Source organism: Mus musculus, chromosome X (assembly GCF_000001635.26).
Source record: "Mus musculus strain C57BL/6J chromosome X, GRCm38.p6 C57BL/6J".
Classification (NCBI taxonomy): domain Eukaryota; kingdom Metazoa; phylum Chordata; class Mammalia; order Rodentia; family Muridae; genus Mus; species Mus musculus.
Window position 1 is genome coordinate 130,103,397 of NC_000086.7, and position 21,100 is coordinate 130,124,496.

Sequence of the window (21,100 nt, forward strand, 5' to 3'; positions counted from 1 at the left end):
ATACAATTGATATCATCTGTTCCCTTTTTTGTTGGAAGTGCCATTATAATACAGAAATCAAGAGTGTAAAATAGGGACAATCAAGCCTACATAAAGAATTAGGACATCTTTTCCAGTATAAATTACATTTGACTGGATTAGTGTCAACCGTGGTCATGTAACACCTTAACAAAAAACAAGTTTTGGTGACAGATTCAGAAATAAAGCCAGGAAACTATGTTTTAGACCTGTCTGCTCGTAGCTGCAGAGCTAATGTCTTCATGGTAATTGCAATCCTTAAAAGTACATTATCTTTCTCAATGTTATTGTAGCGTGTGGGGGTGTTGGAGAAAGCAATAAATTGTAAACAACCCTTGGCAGAGAGCACAGAACTTAATTTTTAAAAAAAATAATAGAAACTAACATTAGAATTCATGTGCCGTATCAAGACTGGCAAGCAGTAGTAGTTGTTTTGATAGATGCACTAGAGCATTCATGATTGCTGAAATAGTAACTGTTCCATGGATATATAAATATAATAGGGAGAAAGAAACCGTAATTAAGGATCAATTTAATAAAAGAAATAAAGTTGAATGATCTGATCACAGTGATATATTAAGTGGTTTCATATCAACAACTCAACTAGACTCTGCAAAGAAGTATCATTTGTTCTTAAGGTTAATCCATCCAGTATAGGTGTGTCTTGATTGTGTTCTGTTGGTATGTGTGGGCTGTTTCCTTCACATAGAGTGAGTGTGCATCTATTTATTAATACAGGGCTTGTTAAGTTCAATGAGTTCCTTTTTGCCATTTCTATAAATATAAGAGAAAGAGAGCGGTCTAAAAGGGCATCCTTATTATATAGTTTATTGGCATAGGCCTCTCACTCACATTTAAGTTTTAGCACCACCTCAATGTTATACTTCCTTAAAAATATATAGAAATGATTCACTAGGGGGTATGTCAATTGCTTTACCATTGCATTTCTTTTATTCTTTATGTGCAAATCGTTTTTTTTTTTTCCTATGTTCACTATACATTCTACAGCCATTTCTGCAAGACAAATCTCATGAAGTTAGCTAAGTAGATTCTCTGTAACACTCTGTAGTTACAGTGTAAGATTGCTTTGGGGCAGATTCTTAAAACCCACTGTTTTGTTCCTATATAACAACACATTCTCACTATTTACTTTCCACCTGAAATTAGGATGCTGACTCTGGTAACACAGTATCTCTGTATTCCTGCATCATGGAAAGTACTTTATCATTTTATTCTCATTTGTTTTCCAGAGACACAGGGTGGTTGCATTTTCTGTAAGTATAGTCTGTTGTGTATGGCTTTAGAGTTAAGGCATTGGGTTCCTTAGAGCAAGTCTAATAGCCCTGAAATGTAAACCTGAGGAACATATAAACCTTCCAGTTATTTTTGAGGTCAACTTTGATGTCCAGTTTTCCACAACTTATAATTTGATTTTCTGATTTAAGGTTTTACTTAAACAGAGTACACTGGTCTCAATATGATGTGGGAGTATAATTTTAGTACACTTTTAAGGAAAAATGGGAGATGGTTTATACGACTTGAGAGCAATATATCTGAAGCCTTCACAGCATGGCCCACACTGATAGATTGGTGTGCTCTTGTACCAGTACGTGGTAAGTTATAATACAGATTAGTGTCATTTTCTGTGAACTAATCAAGAACACTTAGATCTGTCCTTTATTAGCCACAAATTGCTAGATAGTTCTCTAGTTTTAAATTGACACTACGCTTTGAAAACAAATCAAACACAATATTCATTATTTTAAAACTCGGAAGATTTTGTAGGTAAAATGTAGATAATTGCCTGAGTAGCTTTTGACCTGGAATTTTTTTCATCATTGTGGATCTCAAACTTTGGAATACATCATAATTGCCATGCAGAATACATCAGAATCACCACGTAGCAAGGCATACTGTTGAGTTTCTAATTTAGTTGATGTGAATTTCTAAATACTACTCAGATGAGGCCACTGCTCTTGATCAAAGGATCTCTATTTTATAATGTAGCCAATATCCATGAATTATTTTCCTGCTTTATTTTTAAAGTACTGAGAATTGAACCCAGTGCTGTGTAAGCCTCCTGATAAGCTGTATCCCCAGCACAGGACCCATGGATTCTTGATTGTCTATTTTTATTTCTTTTAATTCCTACTCTCCTCAGGCCTAATTATGCTGAACTTATTCAGAATGATAATTATAATAACTTTTGCCACTAGCCTCACCATTTTCCAGCTGTTGGCTCTACTGCCCCCTCTATTATCCAGCTATTATCCACTGTCAATATTTTGAATAAATTATCCTTACACATTACCTCCTTTTCCTGGCTATCCTTTCCATTTAATTTTATGTCCTTGGCAGTATTCTGAAACAATACTTGAAGGTCACCAAAGATTTCTCTAATCATTGAATTAGCCTTAATTATCTTTGGCTCGTTTGGAGCATTTATTCATTGAACATTCCAGGGGGAAAAATCTGATCAGATCATAGTCCTCATTTATAAGGAGGTCACAATCTGGTGGATGATACTGAGAATATAAACAAAATTATGTGTTGTGAAATAACTGATACAACTAAAAAACGTATAAATCACTATGGACAAACAAACATGGTATTTATTAATCACACTCAGTGAAGTTGGAAAATACTCATTATTATTAATGAACTTGCTTCCTGCATAATGTTTCCCCTTTCCAAACACCTTCTTCATAACCCATTATTAAATCCAGTAAATATTCAATCTCAATATGTATAAGTGAACAGGGTGTGTTCTGGCACCTGTCTTTATTAAGTAGGTGAACTCTGATTATACTCTCTGATTTGCCTGTTGTCTTGGATAGGGTTTAATTGCTGTTATGAGACACCATGACAAAGACAACTCTTATAAGGACAACATTCAACTGGGGCTGGCTTACACGTTCAGATGTTCAGTCCTTTGTCATCAAGGTGGGAGCATGGTAACATGCAGGCAAGCAAGGTGCTAGAGGAGCTGAGAGTTCTACATCTTGTTCCAAAGGCAAACAGGAACACCATGACTTCCAGGCAGCCAGGAGTGCTTCTTCAAGCCCACCCCCACAATGAGACATTTCCTCCAACATGGGAACACCTACTCTAACAAAACTCCAACTCCTAATGTCACTACTGCCTGGGCCAACCACATTCAAACCACCAATTCACTGAATTATTTTGAGGATTTGTAAAAGTACCTGTTCTATAGGCATATAACATGTGGAGAACACTAAAGCAGAGAGAATGTTGCTTATATCCAGTTTCTTACAGACGATTTACACATTGCTACTTTTCCTTTCTAAAATTAGCTTACTCTGAAGTTAGTATATCCATACAACTTAAAACATGTGGGGTCTGACTTTTCCTATTTTCACTTCCTGTTATTCATTGACAAAAATACATATTTTTTTCACAATGACTCAAATGCATCCAGTTTTCCTCTTATGTCTGACAACTCTTTATAATTGCATCAGTTCTTGGCATTTGCCACAAAGTTAGTCAACATATTTTCACTTTTCTATGCAATTTCATATTTTCTACTGACTTTTATTTAGTTATATATTTTATAAAAAAGATAAACATAATTAGCCTTAGAAATGGGTGTTGCTATACCAAGGGTACTTTGTATATATGTACTATTACTGAATGTTAGTAAAGATTAAAGAAATAGAGTTCACTTAATTTCAGTTAGTAATCTTTATATAACAATTAAACCTACTGTATGTATGGTTGATTAGTGAAGTGCTCTCAGTTATTGCAATGATTCACTCTTATTTTCATTAATATTCACTAAGTCAATTTGGCAAAATAATATACAGATTTAAGCTTTTCAAACTACTTGTCTTTGATGAAAGTACTATTTTGCTTTTAGTGTTTGGAAATATGCACAAAGTAGGGAATTATGGAGTAGTCTCCCCATGGCAGTTCATAAAAAAGATATCAGATATCTTTCTTGTGTCCTTGCTCATTGCTGCTTGAAAAAAGAATAAGCTGAAATGCAGACAAAGTTGCCAAAAGGCACTTTGCTTCTGTCTAGAACAGTCCTTGAAATGCTTACAATGTAGTTGCCTCTGAGACTTAGGCAAGATCTAGCTTAGTTACCACCTTGTTTAGATATTTGAGACTCATATACATTTTTAACATGATTTCAAGAAACCAGCGTTCAATGCAAATTAAGTTTGTATCTTAGTAAACTAACCCAAGTATTTTGACATGATTTTATATATATTTAAATTACATTTATACAATTTGGCATCTTGAATAGTGTGTAAGAATTTGCTGTTCTTTTTCTCTGTTGATATATATTTGTCTCCAAAGACTTAAAAAATAAATAAATAAATTTCCTTACTATTGGGGAGGGTGGCGGGAATTTTCCTGCAATTTACCTCCTTCTTTTAGGATCTCAGATGTTAAGTTGTAAGGGGTTTCTTTAAATGTCCCACATACTGTAAAAATGATGCATTTTGTGAGCATATAACACAGTAATCCAAGCTAAACAGTTCTCTTTGGGGAACAGAGCCCCCCATTGATTACTCTATAGCTGCTAGCTTTGCTTAAGATAAACTGGCCTTGAGTTCCTGTTGCTTTTTGTTCTTACAGCTTGTCCTTGGGTGGAAGTTTTCACCTTTTAATGCTAAAAGGCGTTTGGTGAATGAGCATGATTTCAGCATTTGAAATATTTTTGGTATATGGAATTCTGTATTTGTAGAATTTCTCCAAGAAATAATGATGACCACTGGAACATTATTACTCCCATGGCTCATCTTCTTTATATTTGTTCACATCATGAGGATGTAAATACCCTATACAAAGTTTAACACAGGGCATATTTGATATGAACCTGATTTAGTAAATGCTATGTTTTTTATCTTTAGTCACAAAACGGTAAGGATTAACTCATTTTATAATTACCTAACTATCCTCTGCAGCCTTTCCTAAACCTGTTTGTGAAGAACACATATTTATTCTAAACAGAATAATCCTTAAAGCCAAAAACTCCAAATCAGCATGAACACCAGTGGATAAAGCCATCATGCAAAGATTATAGAATTAAAAATCCAACAAACTGAAAAGCGTGATGCTTTGCATGGTATTTATGCATTGTTTCTACATAAATCCTTGATTTCATTTGCAACTGAGCCTTGTGTAAGGGATATAAAAATGAAAACTTAGAGCCATCTAAATTGTTCTAGCTTATCCTTTAAAGATTTGTATTACTCTATTAATTCCATCATTTTTCTTCTAGTGTCTCTCAAAAAAAAAAGTACAATGTTAAGCAAATAACTGTTAAATTCTGTCATGTTACCATGATTGTGTAGTAGGATTTTCATTTATCATTCTGTATGAAACAACTTTTTGATTTTTTTTCTTATGGCACATGCAAATAAAGGAATATAAAGGATGATAGCTAGAAATAAATTTAATGTCACAAATAGATGGAGCTTTCAAGAATACCTTTTTATACTAATGCAAATACCAGAATGTCGTTAACATCAACACACATTAACTGGTACTACTACTATAACTACTTAAATGAGTGTTCGTGTCTAGTAAAAGGAAAATTCATTTTGCTGTAACGATTCAGACATTTTTGCAAATACAGATTAAGGTTGAATTTGGCACTTTTATTAGTGTTATTTCTCTTTTATAAAATATTGAGTGTAAGATCCTCAGCTATGTACCTAGTTGCCATTAGGAAGCCACCAACAACTTAATAGATAAAAACAAAAAAAGTGCCATCTCTAGTCATTCATCATCTGTCTCACTTGTTTAAGAACAGTATCTCTTTGTGTTGCTTTAAAACGTCTTGGTTTGTTTGTTTTTTTTTCCAGATCAAAGACACAAAATCAGCAGATCAAAAATCCACCCTTTTGCATTTTCTTGCTGAAATCTGTGATGAGAAATACCGGGATATCCTGAAATTTCCTGATGAGCTGGAGCATGTGGAAAGCGCAGGCAAAGGTAATCAATTAGCAGCTGCCTTGAGACTATTCTAGGCTTATGTGCTTTTGTTTAAGTAAGATTTAAAAGGAAGCTATTAGCACTATTAATCATAAAAGTTCTGTTTGTGTAAGGAAAGTAGAAAGGTAGTTTTGATTGGCTTATATCTGACTACACTGTACATTTAAATAACCTGTCTTTCTCTCCATTTTTTTTTTAACACTGCTATGTTTTTGAAGCTATGGTACCTCTAATCAAATAGTATGTTCTTTACATTGAGAAGAGCTTAAATGTATGGTGAATGATAGTGTTCTCAAAATGGTTCTAAGACGTCGCTCCTTAAGTGTGTTTTAAAGATACTGTTCTAGAATTGAGATAAAGAAGAAATGACTATGGGTTGGGTAGTATATGAGGATGAAGATTTCCTAACATGGTAAACAGTTTCCTTTCCAGAGACAGCTCAATAGCTGCAAGATAAACTAGCAGGATCATTTAGGACAGTTGAAAGGAATATTTAATGATGAGGCTGTGGGAGTAGCGTATGCATATCAGAAATATCCAAGGCAGACTCAGGTCTCACATCACTTTATACTGTATTAAGGAATTAAGACAGAGGTGAGACAGAATGCTTGTAAGATTTCCAGGCAGGGTAAATCTCCCTGTCAATATTGTCCACACTTCATAAGTGATTAAAAAGTTAAAGAAAGATAGATCAAGAAAATATTTTTCCGTGGTTGATATTATATGGGTGCAAACTTTATTTTCTCTTTTAGAAAAGATTAATATTTACTGTTGTGATTATATTCTGTAACTGTGGGGATTAAAGGAAATTATAATGGTATTACTTACTAGCTTCAGAATATTGAGCTAGTAATTTAGATATCCTAGAAAATGACAAAAGTAAGATTAAATAAGTAAGTTAGCATATACAAAGCATACAGGAAAATACTTGCCACGTAGTAAGTACACTGTTGTTATACTACTGTTGTTAGAAATGAAGATTTTCATAGTGTTAACAATTGACACACCACTATGAACTTTGCATTGGTTTGATTGTTAGATTTGATGAGAATTATCTTGTATATCTTATAGTTCTTCATGGTTCAGCTAAGTATGTATTCTACTCAGCCTTGTTTCTTTTATATGTCTGGGCTTTTTGATAAATACCTTCATATTTTGTTTTCTAACTGTATCACAACCTTCTTTCTCACTGTCTATTTCAACAGCCAAATGTATCCATTGTGTTTTGATTGCTTGCTTTGTATATTGATCCAGCCAGTGTAGTCACAGGGCTGTTGCCAAATACCCTTTTCCTATCTCAATGTTTGTACTGCAGCAATCCCCACTCTCCACTTGTTTTTGACTGGCTCTTTTTCTTTCCTGTGAAATTCAAAGAGTTCTCTACTCAAAAACTTCTTAAGCACACCCTGCCTGCTTGAAGCCACTTTCATTTCCTCCTAGTTCTCATTTCAGTGTACCCAGACATATATTCTCTTGAGCCATTTTTATTCCTTTATAATAATCCTGTCTGTGTGTACAATTTCCTGCCGCATCCCCTGCCTGAAAATCTCACCTGCCTTGTCCTCTAAGACAACTGACTATCATTTGTCAAAACACTGTTCAAAATCCATTTCCTTTCTTTCTAACTTCTTTTTACCAAAGGCTCTGGAGAAAAGACTTTGAAGTTTAGCCTCTACAGGAAGAAAAGCAATAGTGAAAGGTCAAGCTATTTATGTCTTATTTATAGTTAAATGTTTTTCCTTAATATTTGAGTCTAATTTGTCTTTGCTTTCTTAATATAAATTTAAGAGTTATTTGATTCAAATTTTGTCACCTTCATTATTGTGTATAAACTACTATATGTATAATATTCACATTACCCCAGTGCAAATAAAAAAGATAGATCAACACTATATATAATTAGTTTGCTTTTGAAAATGAATCTGCTCCTTGTGAATTGTTACCCTACCTCAAAAAAAAAGAGCTTTTTAAAAATTTGAGGTACAGGAAAACCACAATAGCAAGTTAATGAATGTATTATATTGCACATATAATGAACAATTGTGTCTTTGTGATTATTAGAATTCCTGTATGTAGGTTATGAGAAATGGATGTTTTCTGCCCATTATGGCAACAACAGATATTCTCTTCCAATACTAAAAACATAGACCTCAAAATTACTGATAATGTGGGGGAGTGCCATCACCTTAAGCTCAATGATAAACAAAGAATTATGTAGAATTTAGGGAGAACTTTATTTGTATAATTGTCTTTATACTTCACAAAGATCATCTTATAATTATGCACTTCTTAGAGACACATGCCTTTGGTATCAACTTAGCATATTTTCCTAAAGCTCTGTAACTCAAAGATATTGAAGAAACACATCATTTTTACATTAAAACAGATATATATTACAGAGTAGAATGCAAAAACCATATGAATTTTTAAAATAAAACTGATGACTTCAAAGAAATTTCACACTTGCAGCAGATCCCTAGGGGTGCGTGTTCAATCTTCGGTTCCATTAGGGGTACTTTTGTGAGAGAAGTTTATGAAGCATTGCCTGGAGATTTCCAAAGTGGTTTTGTTTTTATTTGAATTTGTTTAGTTATTTCGTTAGCTATTATTGCTGGGACAGCAGAGGCAAGCAAGTTGAGTGAGAAAATACACTAGTTTCTTCTGAACAGGAATTCTTATAAATCTCAAGTTCAGAAGCAAATATTATTATACACCCTTACTTATTACCAATGAAATTAATAAATAATAGTGTTTGACTTATTTTATTCTGGGGGAAACTTTAGGCCTGCAGATACTTTCATTACTTAGTGACATACCAGCATGTTCAAAGAAAGAAAATATTGTGGCTATACAAATTTTGATATCTTCAAACAATCAAAAAGAATCCTTTATAAAACACAATCACTTTTTTTCTAATTATTATTTTTAATTGTTATATGTGCGTTATGCATTAGCAAGTTATATGTGATCTTGACAAAAGCCAGACTTCAGGGAGAAAACTTAAACTGAGAAAATGCCTCCCAGTAGATTGCCTGTGGAAAAACTGTTGTGGATTTTCTTGGTTGATTATTGGTGGGAGACAGTCCTGCTGATTGTGAGTGGTGCCATCTCTGGTCTGGTGCTCTTGAGTGCTATAACAGTTGAAACTCAAGGCAAGATTCTGGATGCAGGAATGCTACTTACTCGTCTTGCCTTGAGCTTCAGCCCTCATTTCGCTTAGTGATGGACTAGAAGATTATTTTGGTTTTGGTGTTTTAACACAGCAATAGAAACCCAAACTAAGACATGTGAAAATATTTGTGTGTGTGTGTGTGTGTGTGTGTGTGTGTGTGTGTGTGTGTGTGTGTGTGTGTATGTATGTATGTGTATATATGTATATGTGTGTGTTTGAAGTATTAATAATTTACTAGATGCATTTGGTGAATTCTTTATCTACTCTATTCTCCATAACTATCACTTTAATTTTGAGCTCTGAGAATTTTTATAGTTTGATTTAAAACCTTTACTGTTTTATAGGTTAGCTCCAGGGATTAAACCAAAAGGGTTAGTAAAGTTTAATTAAAACTATTCTGTTCAATACAGGATACTATATTAATGTATTTGAAGGCACTATTAATCCTAAGATTTTTACATAAATCCAAAATGGGTTTCACTTCAGTTAAATCCATGCCATCTTACAAGATAAAAACTAATTATGTTTTCTATGAACAATTCATATATATTAAATTATATATTTTTCAGTCAGCTCTGCATTTCGATATGTATTGTTTACATGTTGTGATGTTAAATAACTTATTTACTTACTCTTGAATCCTTTCAGGATTAATAGTGGGGAAACTTCACACTAAAGAAATCCTTTTTGAAAATTCTAAAAATTAAAAACATAAATTAGAGTAGAGAATAAAAGTTGAAGGTAAAAAGGAAACGACATTTTAAGAAACAGCAAGTAGGAAAAGTTAAATATGAGAGTATAAATGTTGTATGGAATAAAGCATGGATCAAGAATGTGACATAGTCACAGTGAAAATAGTATGATTCTCCAGCCCCCAAACCCTCCATGATATAAAGGAATATTATTAACAAATAAAAGATGCAGTACCCTGACAATTAAAAAAAATCAGGGACTTTCGAGCCAGTAGAAGCTTTAGGGATCACCTAGTCCCTGCTAAAAGCAGCAGAGTACCATCGAGTACAGCGCCATCATTTTATACTGGAAGAAACTAGGCCTCCTAATGATACAGTACTTGACCATGTTCTCACAGCTCTATGGAAATCTATTCAAATTTCAGCCATATTTTCATAATTGAGATGTACATAGAGATATTAGAAAATATACAGAAAGTAAATGCTGAGCAACTAAACAGCCTAATATAATTCTAAATGCCTTTTCCTCTTTGTAATTGTCTACAGGTTGTCTTGCTCAAATTTCACAGAATTTGCCTTTTTTTTTTTTATTGGTGTCATTAGCAGCATTTGAATTTTATTGATAATAGCACACATTCCACATTTGGATTTGTATGAAATTGTGTACTGTCTAGACTGATAACTTAGAAGCTCATATTAATTATTAATTCCTGATTATTCTTGGTCTTAATTCACACAGCAATATGGATATATCTATGTCCTCAATAACATTTTTTTAAAATTACACAATTGATATTTTAATGCATTATGTATTTATCAAAATAAGACATTATAGATAGTTGGTATTCACCATATTCACCATAGAGAAAGCAAAGCAAATCAATATAAAACACTGTGGCTTAAGAATATTTCCTACCCTGTTGATTACTTCTAAACCCATTGTAGGTCTTTAAAGTTACTCACATTTCTTAAGACATGTCTGCAGATATTTGAGGCGTTAATAGAAAAGTTTTTCACAAATATTCTCATAAAGTATCTAAGATAAAGTTATCATTGTATTAGTTATGCTAGGGGTAAGTTTGTGACTGGGCTTCCGGCAATACTGGTCATGGTTGGCTTACTGATCTAGACATTGTGCACGTATACATTTTATGGAAATTCATTAACCAGGTCACATACATACATACGTGTTCTGATGTAAATTAAACTTCAATAATGTATGTAAAATTATAATTCATGACTTTAAAATACATCATGGCTGAATTTTACATACAATAATGTATGTAAAATGGCTGAAATTTACATACAATAATGTATGTAAAATTATAATTCATGACTTTAAAATACATCATGGCTGAATACATCAAGGCATAGACTACATTTTAATTCAAAGAATCCTTTTTATTTTTAGGCATGCTTCATAAAAACATCGCATGTGTTGCATAAATATGAGTAGGCAATTGTTTTCAAAGTTCATCTGACATTATTGTAAATAATTGATGCTCTTCAGCAAGTTATATGTCACTTAAGGATTTTATCAAAGCAACTTTTAATCTGAAAGTGATGTTTAGGCTTTCTTTACTTAGTAAAAGAACAAGATCCATCAACCACATTCTATACAAGTAAAGATCAAGGAGGTCTTTACTCCAACTGTTATCAATATGATGTTGTCTGATGAATTTTAATATGCCTATCTCACGGTGAATTAAAATTCCTACAAAGAAACTTTTGCTGCTGTCATCTTTTTTTTTTTTTTACAATAATTGTGTCTTCAGTGTCTGAAAATAGGATGTTGATTACCAATGGTCATTTTAATCTCATTTTTGAATTCCAAGTACTTTCTTAAAAGTCAGCTACTCATGCATCAGTTATCCTCACTTAGTTGGCCCTTAAGCAAACACAAAATATTGGAACATATTTCATGCAACAGATTAAACAATTGATATTAAGTCATATTGTCAGTGTGGGTGGGGAGAGTAGGCACAGAAGTAAGAACAGAAATGTAGAAATACCAGCCATTCCTGCCACAGGAGTCATATCAGAAAACAAGATACACTGTGGTCCTCTTTGACTATTATGTGTACCACTATGGAAAATAGCTAAAATTTAGTTATCATCTTGGATATCATTGCTATGATTTCATTGCATGACCTTAGTCATTTGGTGCTCTAATGTGTTATATGTAATGATAGGCTAATCACAAGGACATGGAGGGATAACTATTTCAAGTAAGTACCAGAACCACAGCAGAGTTATTCAGAAAGTTGCTTACATTCTCTACTTTTGACACATTTTAAATTAGCTATAACACAAGGATTAAATCATTTAAAAAAATTGCTGTTGCTTTGATTTCCTCTTAAATGTTGGGTTGTGTAAGTTGATGAGATATTCATAGTAAACACCTAATATAAACTCTTGGTTTGCAAATTTTATATGAATCTAATCCCTTAGTAGGACATGTCAATTTGATTTGCCGACTCATTGAGAGTAGTTATGTGAAACCTCAGTACTCTTTTGAAAGCTGATCACTATGTAACAGATAGTGCTGGTATAGTCATATGTAAAAGAAACCTGCTAAAATGCTGTGTCCAGGAATAAGACATTTGACATATATAAATTCCTGTTTGAACTTTGTCATCAAGCTATATGTTTGATCATAGTTTGTCAACTTAACTTCTCAGTGCATGTTTTTTCATTCGTACACATTTTCAAAGTTGTAAAATACAGATTGTAGTGTGTATTCCCTGTAGTGATTATGAAATTCAATGTGGAAATGCCTTAAGAAAAAGGTGTTATACATATATAATAACTTAATTAGTTAAACTTGTATGTGCATATTAATTTCAGTTTGTTTTTGAACAGGTTTTAGTTACATTTGTGCAGAATCATTTTAAAACTTGAAGAATAATTACTGGGGTTTTATCTCAGTGGTCGACATGTCTGCCTATAATAAATAATACTTAATAAATAAATGTAAAGATCAAATTAGCTCTTAACGTCCTAAATATTTCTAAAATATTGTATGGTTCCATTAAATTTTATTTTCTTTACACATTCTCATATTCTTTGCATTTGAGTCCTTTTTCTGGAAGTAATATTCCAAATATATATTTTTCTTAAGATTTATGTCTTATTTGTACACTCACATACACATACACATACACACACACATACACACACACAAACACAAATATACATGTGCATCTATGAATGAGTTGTACACCATGCAGATTCCCATAGAGACTAGAGTGCATCAGATTCCACTGGTCGTTTGTGAATCATCTGATATGATTGTTACCTAAACTGTGAACTAACCCCACGTCCTTAGCAAGAGCAGTAAGCTCTCTTAAACCCTGAGCCATCTCTCCAGACCCAAAATTCATGTTATTTTGAATGAAATCTCTAATCTTTAATAGAAGAATCCTTGGTCTGCAATCAAAAGTCCCAATACCTCATAATGTTCTAGTATCTATGTTTTAACATGTGTGAATTATGGAAGAAATAAAGAAGAAATGAAAAAAACAAAGAAAATAACATGATACTTTACATAATTGACAAGAAAATTTTAAGGGGCATATAAAATATAGATTAAAATATAAAATAAGAAATAAAATGATTAAAAACTATATTCTTTTATAGTATATATTTTAAAGGAGTGGCTACTGATTACATCCTCATCAGAAAATTAAAGGTAATATTTTTCTTAACTACTGTTGTTTCACTTAATTGTGAATTACCTGATGCCTAAAATTGACAGTAATAATCACTAATATCTATCTTAGAACTTAATGTGATCTATGTGTTATATAGAAAAGAAGATGTGTCTAAAAATGTCATCAGCCTCAAAATTGCACAATAAATTTTAGCTAAGTTTTTATAAACTTTCTAATGATTTTACTATACAGTTCTGAAAATAATATTAACAAAATTAGTAAAGCAATAAATATTTTTATAAATTTAATATAAAATAAGAGTTAGTGGTTTTATTCAATATATTTAATTGGAATGTTTTTATAAATGTACATATATTTCTCAATATTATGTAATTTTAACACACATACACACAGAGATACTGACACATACACACACAACTTTTAACTGCATAAAAGTTATATCAAAGTCTAGATGCCAGGCTCAGTGCTTAAGAGCACTTGTTGTTCTTTCAAAGGACAAATCTTCAGTTCCTATTGCAATCATCCATAACTTCAGTTCCAAGGTATGTAACACTGTCCTCTGAACACCAAGGACATCATATACACCTATTATACATGCATACATACATGTCAGCAAGTACTCCTACATATAAAATATGAAACTAAACCAAGTATTTTTTTAGTTAGGTCCATAAAATTTAGGGCTTTATTCTATCGATTTTTTTCCTTCACCGTATATTAATAATCATATACTCTATTATGCTTTGCAAATAATAAAACATAAACAGTTCTTTGGTCCACCTTCTTGAAGAGTGTTATCCGTAATGAAACATGTTTATTTGACAATGCTTGTATTGAGACCTGGAGTTTTTTAATTGTGTTTATGTATATCTCCTTCAAATATGTCAGTTTTCACTTTGTAAGTATTTATTGGAACTAGTTATATGCTTTAAAGTAAAGTTTCATCCATTATTGTGCCCCACCATTACAATTCATATTAGCTAAACACTGTTCAGAGAGAATACTTATACCCAGGCAGGAGGGTTATTTTTACTTATCTACTTGACAAAAACGAGACTCACTGGGAATTTGGCCTCAGAAATGCCTCTAGGGGATTGGCCTTATTTTACTTACTTATTTTTTTAATTTATTTTTTCAATTAGATATTTTCTTCATTTACATTTCAAATGCTATCACAAAAGTCTCCCAGACCCTCCCCCCCACCCCCCCCCACACACTCCCCTACCCACCCACTCCCACTTCTTGGCCCTGGTGTTCCCCTGTACTGAGGCATATAAAGTTTGCAAGAACAATGGGCCTCTCTTTCCACTGATGGCCGACTAGGCCATCTTCTGCTACATATGCAGCTAGAGACAGGAGCTCCGGGGGTACTGGTTAGTTCATATTGTTGTTCCACCTATAAGGTTGCAGACCCCTTTAGCTCCTTGGGTACTTTTTCTAGCTCCTCCATTGGGGGCCCTGTGTTCCATCCAATATCTGACTGTGATCATCCACTTCTGTGTTTGCTAGGCCCCGGCATAACCTCACAAGAGACAGCTATATCAGGGTCCTTCTAGCAAAATCTTCCTGGTGTATGCAATGGTGTCACCGTTTGGAGGCTGATTATGGGATGGATTTTACTTACTTATTTACCCCTATTTATTTCTTTATTTTGCATCCCAACTGACGTCCCCCCTCATCTTCTCCTTCCAATACCCCCTATTCCAATACCTCTCCTCTCCCTGAATCCCATCCACTCCTCCTCTGTGTCTCTTTTGAAAAAGGCAGTCCTCCCATGAATATTAACCAGCAGTGGCATATCAAGTTCCCTCAAGACTTGGTACCTTCTCTTCTACTAAAGCTAGATGAGGCATCCCAGTAGGAAGAAAGGGTCCCAAAGGCAGGCAATAAAGTCTTAAACAGTCCCTGTCCCCACTATTAGGGTCCCACAAGAACACCAAACCACACAAGTGCAGAGGGTCTAGATCATTCCCATGTATTCTGCCTCCTTGGCAGTTTTGTGTCCTCAAACCCCTATGATACCAGATTAGTTAATTCTACATTATTTATTGTACTGTCCTTGACTTCTCTGGCTCAGTCAATCCTTTCTTTCCTTTTTCCTGAAGGATTCAATGAGCTCTATCTAATGTTTTGCGCTGGGTCTCTGCATCTGATTTCATTAGTTGCTGTATAAAGAAAACAGTGGTCTAAAAACCAATCTATGAGTGTAGCAGAATATCACTAGGAATCATTGCCTTGACTTTTTTAGGTTCATATTTGGATCTATTCTGTGTCTCTGGGCTATCCAGCCTATGGTTCTTGGCCCTTCAAGAAGTACCAGGGATTGGCCCTATCTCAGGACATGGGTCTTAATTGAGGTGGGAAAACACACACTCTAGACTAACGGTTCTCAAACTTCCTAGTGTTACAACCCTTTAGTGCCGCTCTTCATATGTGGTTACCCAGCTATGAAATTATTTTGTTGCTACTTTATAACTGTAATCTTTCTACTGTTATGAATCATAATGGAAATATATGATATACAAGATCTCTGATATGTGACTACCCCCAAAGGTGTCATGTCTCATGGGTTGAGAACCACTGCTCTAGATGATAGTTTCCCTGCTAGGATACTAGATTAGTTAAGTCAGGAAAGAGAACTAAGTAACAAAATGAGTACATGTCTCTGCTTTCCGATCATGGGCATGATGTGAGTGATATGGCTGGCTGAGCTGATCCCTTGATTTCCCTACCATGATGCTCTGGACTATAAACTGTCAGTCCGAATAAACCCCTTTTCCTTAACCTGCTTTCCACAGGGTGTTTTATCACAGCCATAGGAAGAGAAACTATGGTTCCAGGGCTACAGATATTCATATAACCTTAGAGTGCTTTTGGATAAATTCAAAGAACAAAGTATAATAGCACATGTTCATAGACCATGAAATACTAAAGCTGAGTCCTCTGAGTGCCTGCTATCAATTAGTACAATGGCTCATTTTCCTGGACTAAGTCTGAAAACTTAACTGCTTTGCAAGGTCAAACAATTAAACGTTTGTGTATTTAACATTGCATCTCTTGTTTTCCCCAAAAAAGTCTTTTTCTAAGATTTACTTTTAATTGATATAGCATGTAGAAATATACACTCATCTATCATGTGTTTTTGAATGATAATGAAGAGCAAATATTTTGGAAAGTGCAAATTCTTCTGCAGTGCCTAATCAAGGTAAAACAACTTCTCTGTGGACAAAATCTTCTATGAAGAAAGATCTGTCATACACATGAAAAGAAATATATCTGTAATTAATAGTTTTTGCTTCCCAAAGAATTATTGTCAGTTAATGATCTTCATTCTCTTGCCTGACTCTGGCCTTCTACTGTATTTTTCTTTTTTAAATTGAAAGTGTAGATGCAAAACAAAGTAATTTGGAAGATGATTTAAGATAATATTTGGGTTTAAATTATTATTGTTAAATTATAAGAAGACATCTGAACTAAGAGGAAGCAAAAAGAGCTTAGTCTGTCATAATTACTGAACTATACAGATAACAGTTAATATGAGTTCAATTGTTTCTCTTTTAATCTGTTTGTGAAAACTGAACTTAAAGTGGGTAACTACAGTCAAGAACAGCCATTACATTCATAGGCTAATAATTATTTCTCCATCATTGTCACTGACAACTAATAAAATGTCCAGTGTGTTTGGCTATAGATAGCTGAGCACAGCATCCCTTAGCTATAAAGTTAAGAATAGGGTTGGAAGCTGGGTGGTGGTGGCGCAAGCCTTTAATAATCCCAGCACTTTGGGGGGTGGGAGGGGAGGCAGAGGCAGGCAGATTTCTGAGTTTGAGGCCAGCCTGGTTTACAAAGTGAGTTCCAGGCCAGGACAGCCAGGGCTATACAGAGAAACCCTGTCTAGGGAGGAACATTAGGAGGAGGAGGAGGAGGAGGAGGAGGAGGAGGAGGAGGAGTAGGAGTAGGAGGAGGAGGAGGACGAGGGTAGGAGGAGGAGGAGAAGAGGAGGAGGAGAGGAGGAGGAGGAGAAGAGGAGGAGGAAGAGGAGGAAGAGGAGAAGGAGGAGGAGGAGGAGGAGTGTTGTAACTTAGCTCAGTAACAGAAGGCTTACCTAAATTGTCTGTAGCCAGAGGTGTGATCCTTAGCGTCATTAAATACATAAACAAACAAATACATCATAGCAGTTACAGTTATTGATTTTGCTTTATCTTCCTATGTAAAGTATGTGTTTTACAAAGTCTTTTTTATTTTATATTATTTTCATGAAAGAAAAGAACACCTACTCCTTTTACATTAAAGAGAAAAACAAATTGCTAATTAGATGGTTGTGAAACAGTGTTATCCTTTTTAGTTTTACACTGACTTTTCAAATACAGTGGCACTTTAACAGCTTTTGAAAATCAGAATCTTCAGGGAACATTATTACTTCTGCAGATTCACTGACCATGTCTATTCCCAGGGACATTGAAATGAAAAGCAAGGCCAGGCAAGACTAACATTTATTTCGTGAAAGTTTCACTGGTGCTCTTATTAAATGAAGATAAAGGTTGAAATGTTTCTCAGGGAGGCATATGACATATTCATATATTCAGATTTTTTTTGTCAAACAAAACAGAATTTTGAAAAACCCCAGGTAGTGCTTTGAAAGAAATACAGAAGTGTGTGTTTCAAATAGGTTGAAAAATGGTTTAAATGTACTGAGCTGTTCACAGCCTCTGGCTTTTACTTTTTGTGTGAGTTATATCTAAGCAAGGATTTTATTATAGTCAGTGTTGTTCATGCAGCTATAGTTAGAATTGCCAGTCCCATTACAAATCCACTATTTCTGTTGGGGTTCATAACTCAACTCTAGAAGTCACCCTGGGCTAAAGATTGGCATACCAATTTAGAAACTGTGGTTCAATGGTGTCCATGAATGTGATCAAATATGTAGTAAACATTCAAATTTGCATATGCTACCTTTATAGTATATTTTATAAATGGATAATGGATTATGGTTCTTTCATTATAGAAACTATCTGAGAAATGTTAACTGAGTCACTGCAACTGATTAACAAAATTAGCCAAAACTTTTCTTCAGTTCTTCTAGTCAAGATACTGAGAACTTACTGTAGAAGCCATGAGCAAAAAATACTTTCTGCTAGTAGATGAGTTAACGGCTTCAGAGAGCCACTCAGAAGGAATCAGAACTATGGCCAATATATATAATTAATTTGACCCGAAGTTTAGTAAATGTCGTGAGAATGGAATAAACTGGCAGTTTGGAATTATCCATTAGAACAGGTGCACTGTCTACTAAGGTGGTTGTTGTTGTTATTGTAGTTGTTAAGTTTTTGTCTGTTTGGTTAGCTTCGTTGTTTATGTATTTGTTGCTGTTGGGTTTTGTTTTATTTTGATATACATTCCTATTATGTGATCCTAACTGGCCTCGAATATTCTACATTTCCCAGGCTTGCGTTGAACTTATGTCTTTGCTGCCGCAGCCTCCCAAGTGCTAAGTCTTCAGGTGGCCACCACAACACCCAACTGCTACTCCAGTTGTCAAAATGGATAGATAATCAGTTTCTCATCAGTTTAACATTTTTATCATAAAATCAACCAATTTCTTTACTTAGAACAAAGATGCTTTAAATTAGCAAATGTTATAAGAACATGCTTTCTTTGATCTTAAATCCGGATTACAGATGGACTCACAATCTGATTTCAGCACCCTTCCCACCCCAGGCAAAGGAGCAAAGACTTGTCTATGTTAACATTTGTAGTCTTCCTGGCTGATCAATACACCTACTGTGAGTCCATGAAAGTTTAACTTATCACATACTGTCAAAGAATTTGAAGGATTTAATTTAACTTGGTTACTTTGGTTTGCTTAATTTAGAAGAAGATGTTGATAAAACTTTGTAGAAGCTTAGAGGTTGCTCACAATCTTGGTCTTCTAGTTGTAGGTAGCCCTTTACAGACAACTTAAGAAGGGTACCTCCTTAAACATTAACAGTTGGGACTATGGCGGTGGACATTACAGTTATATATAGCTCCTGTCCTCATCATCTAATTAGCTCAGGGAGGAAATGAGTATATTCATATTCATATACTCATGAATTGGAATAAGTGCTATGAGATATATGGCTAGTGTTCCTTTGTTAGTTTGAAGGTGATCTATAGATATTGTCTGAGGATATGACATGGCCGATTTTTCAGGAAGTGGAAATCACAAGGGAAGTGTTGAAAGGCAGAAACTATTCAGTATACTCTAGGACCTGAAGAGTAGAAAATGATAGAATTACAGAGAAAGAAGATACTGAGCAGCATGGTTTGAGCTAAAAAGATACAAAAACTTCAAGACTAGCAACAGAAGCCCCAGCTAAATGTGAATATTCCCTTCTTTCTACATATTTCAAAGGAAACATTCTTTCCCAAGAGATTTCTTTTTCCTTGTAAAATGAAAAGACTTTTCTTTGTTTTTTAGCTTTTGTTTGTTTGTTTTTTTTTTTTAGTCTGTTCATGTCACAATGACTTGTCACAGACACTAACACATATAAACACACACACACATTTATTTATGCATATAATTACAGATGGTTGTTTTAGTTAGGAAAATTTAGTTTCTGTGATATATCAATACTTGACTATTAGTTTACTAAATATAAGCTCCAATTGTAGTTTTCAAATTAAGAAAAAAGCAACTTGTAGAAAATTTGATACTTTTTTAAAATGTAAGTATAATGTAAGTATTTTCTCTTTTGTTGATCAGAGTTCATGTTAATTCTGGCTTTAACTGTACTTTATTATCTCATGTAAAGTAATGAGTCAATCAAGAAAATCTTTTTTCCTTGAAGCTTCTTTTGTTATTTTCAGTAAACAGACCAGTGTAAATGACATTTTACCTTTTGTTGCTGTTGCTTAGGAACAGAAGTGACAATCAGAACTATTCTTTCCGTTTAGATTTGTAAAAGGGCAAGTATGTTGGAGATCATCATTGCTTGAAGAAACATCTCCACCTAGCACCTTCCCTTCCAAACCTTGTAGTCACTGAATCATCAAAAAGTAATGCCTAGCCTTTCTCCACCGGAAAGCTGCACTACTTGAAAAATCACAGTAAAAATAAAACATTTAAGAGATATTATTTTACTTGAGAAAGAGCTGAAACGAGTGAACACAAATCATATGTGGCTCTTTTCCATTTTGCATATAACTAATCATGTTGCTATTGAACAGTCAAAATTCAAAGACATTAATCTGAAATCACGTTCATGGGTTTAGAAATGTCTCTTAAGACAATTAATCTCTGTTTTCTACAGATGAACTGAATGTCATTCTGCTCATTAGTCACTGAATATACCTTTATATTCCTGTCTGTTTTCTTTACCTGTCTATTTTTTCAAATATGTCACAAAGCTAAATCTAATCAGGTAGATTGCCATTTTCTTGAAGTAGGTTATCCTGATTACAACAAATGGAAGTAGAAGATCTTCTATTGAACTTTTATTTTGTCTATTCCTAGAGACCACCAAAGTATGTGCTTGAACATAGCTACAGCTACGTGGGGATTTAATTTTCCCTGTAAAATTATTATAATATGTATC

The 21,100-nt window shown here is 34.0% G+C and overlaps 1 protein-coding gene across 3 annotated transcripts in view; it reads left to right on the top strand.

Annotated features, from left to right (window-relative positions):
* Diaph2 (diaphanous related formin 2) overlaps positions 1–21,100 on the top strand; it is a 716,167-nt gene that overhangs the window by 353,729 nt on the left and 341,338 nt on the right. For all 3 annotated transcript variants that reach the window (XM_006528581.4, XM_006528582.4, NM_172493.2), the window contains one exon: positions 5,856–5,985. In XM_006528581.4, coding sequence (XP_006528644.1) covers positions 5,856–5,985 — 130 coding nt within the window. The remainder of the gene's footprint in view (positions 1–5,855; positions 5,986–21,100) is intronic.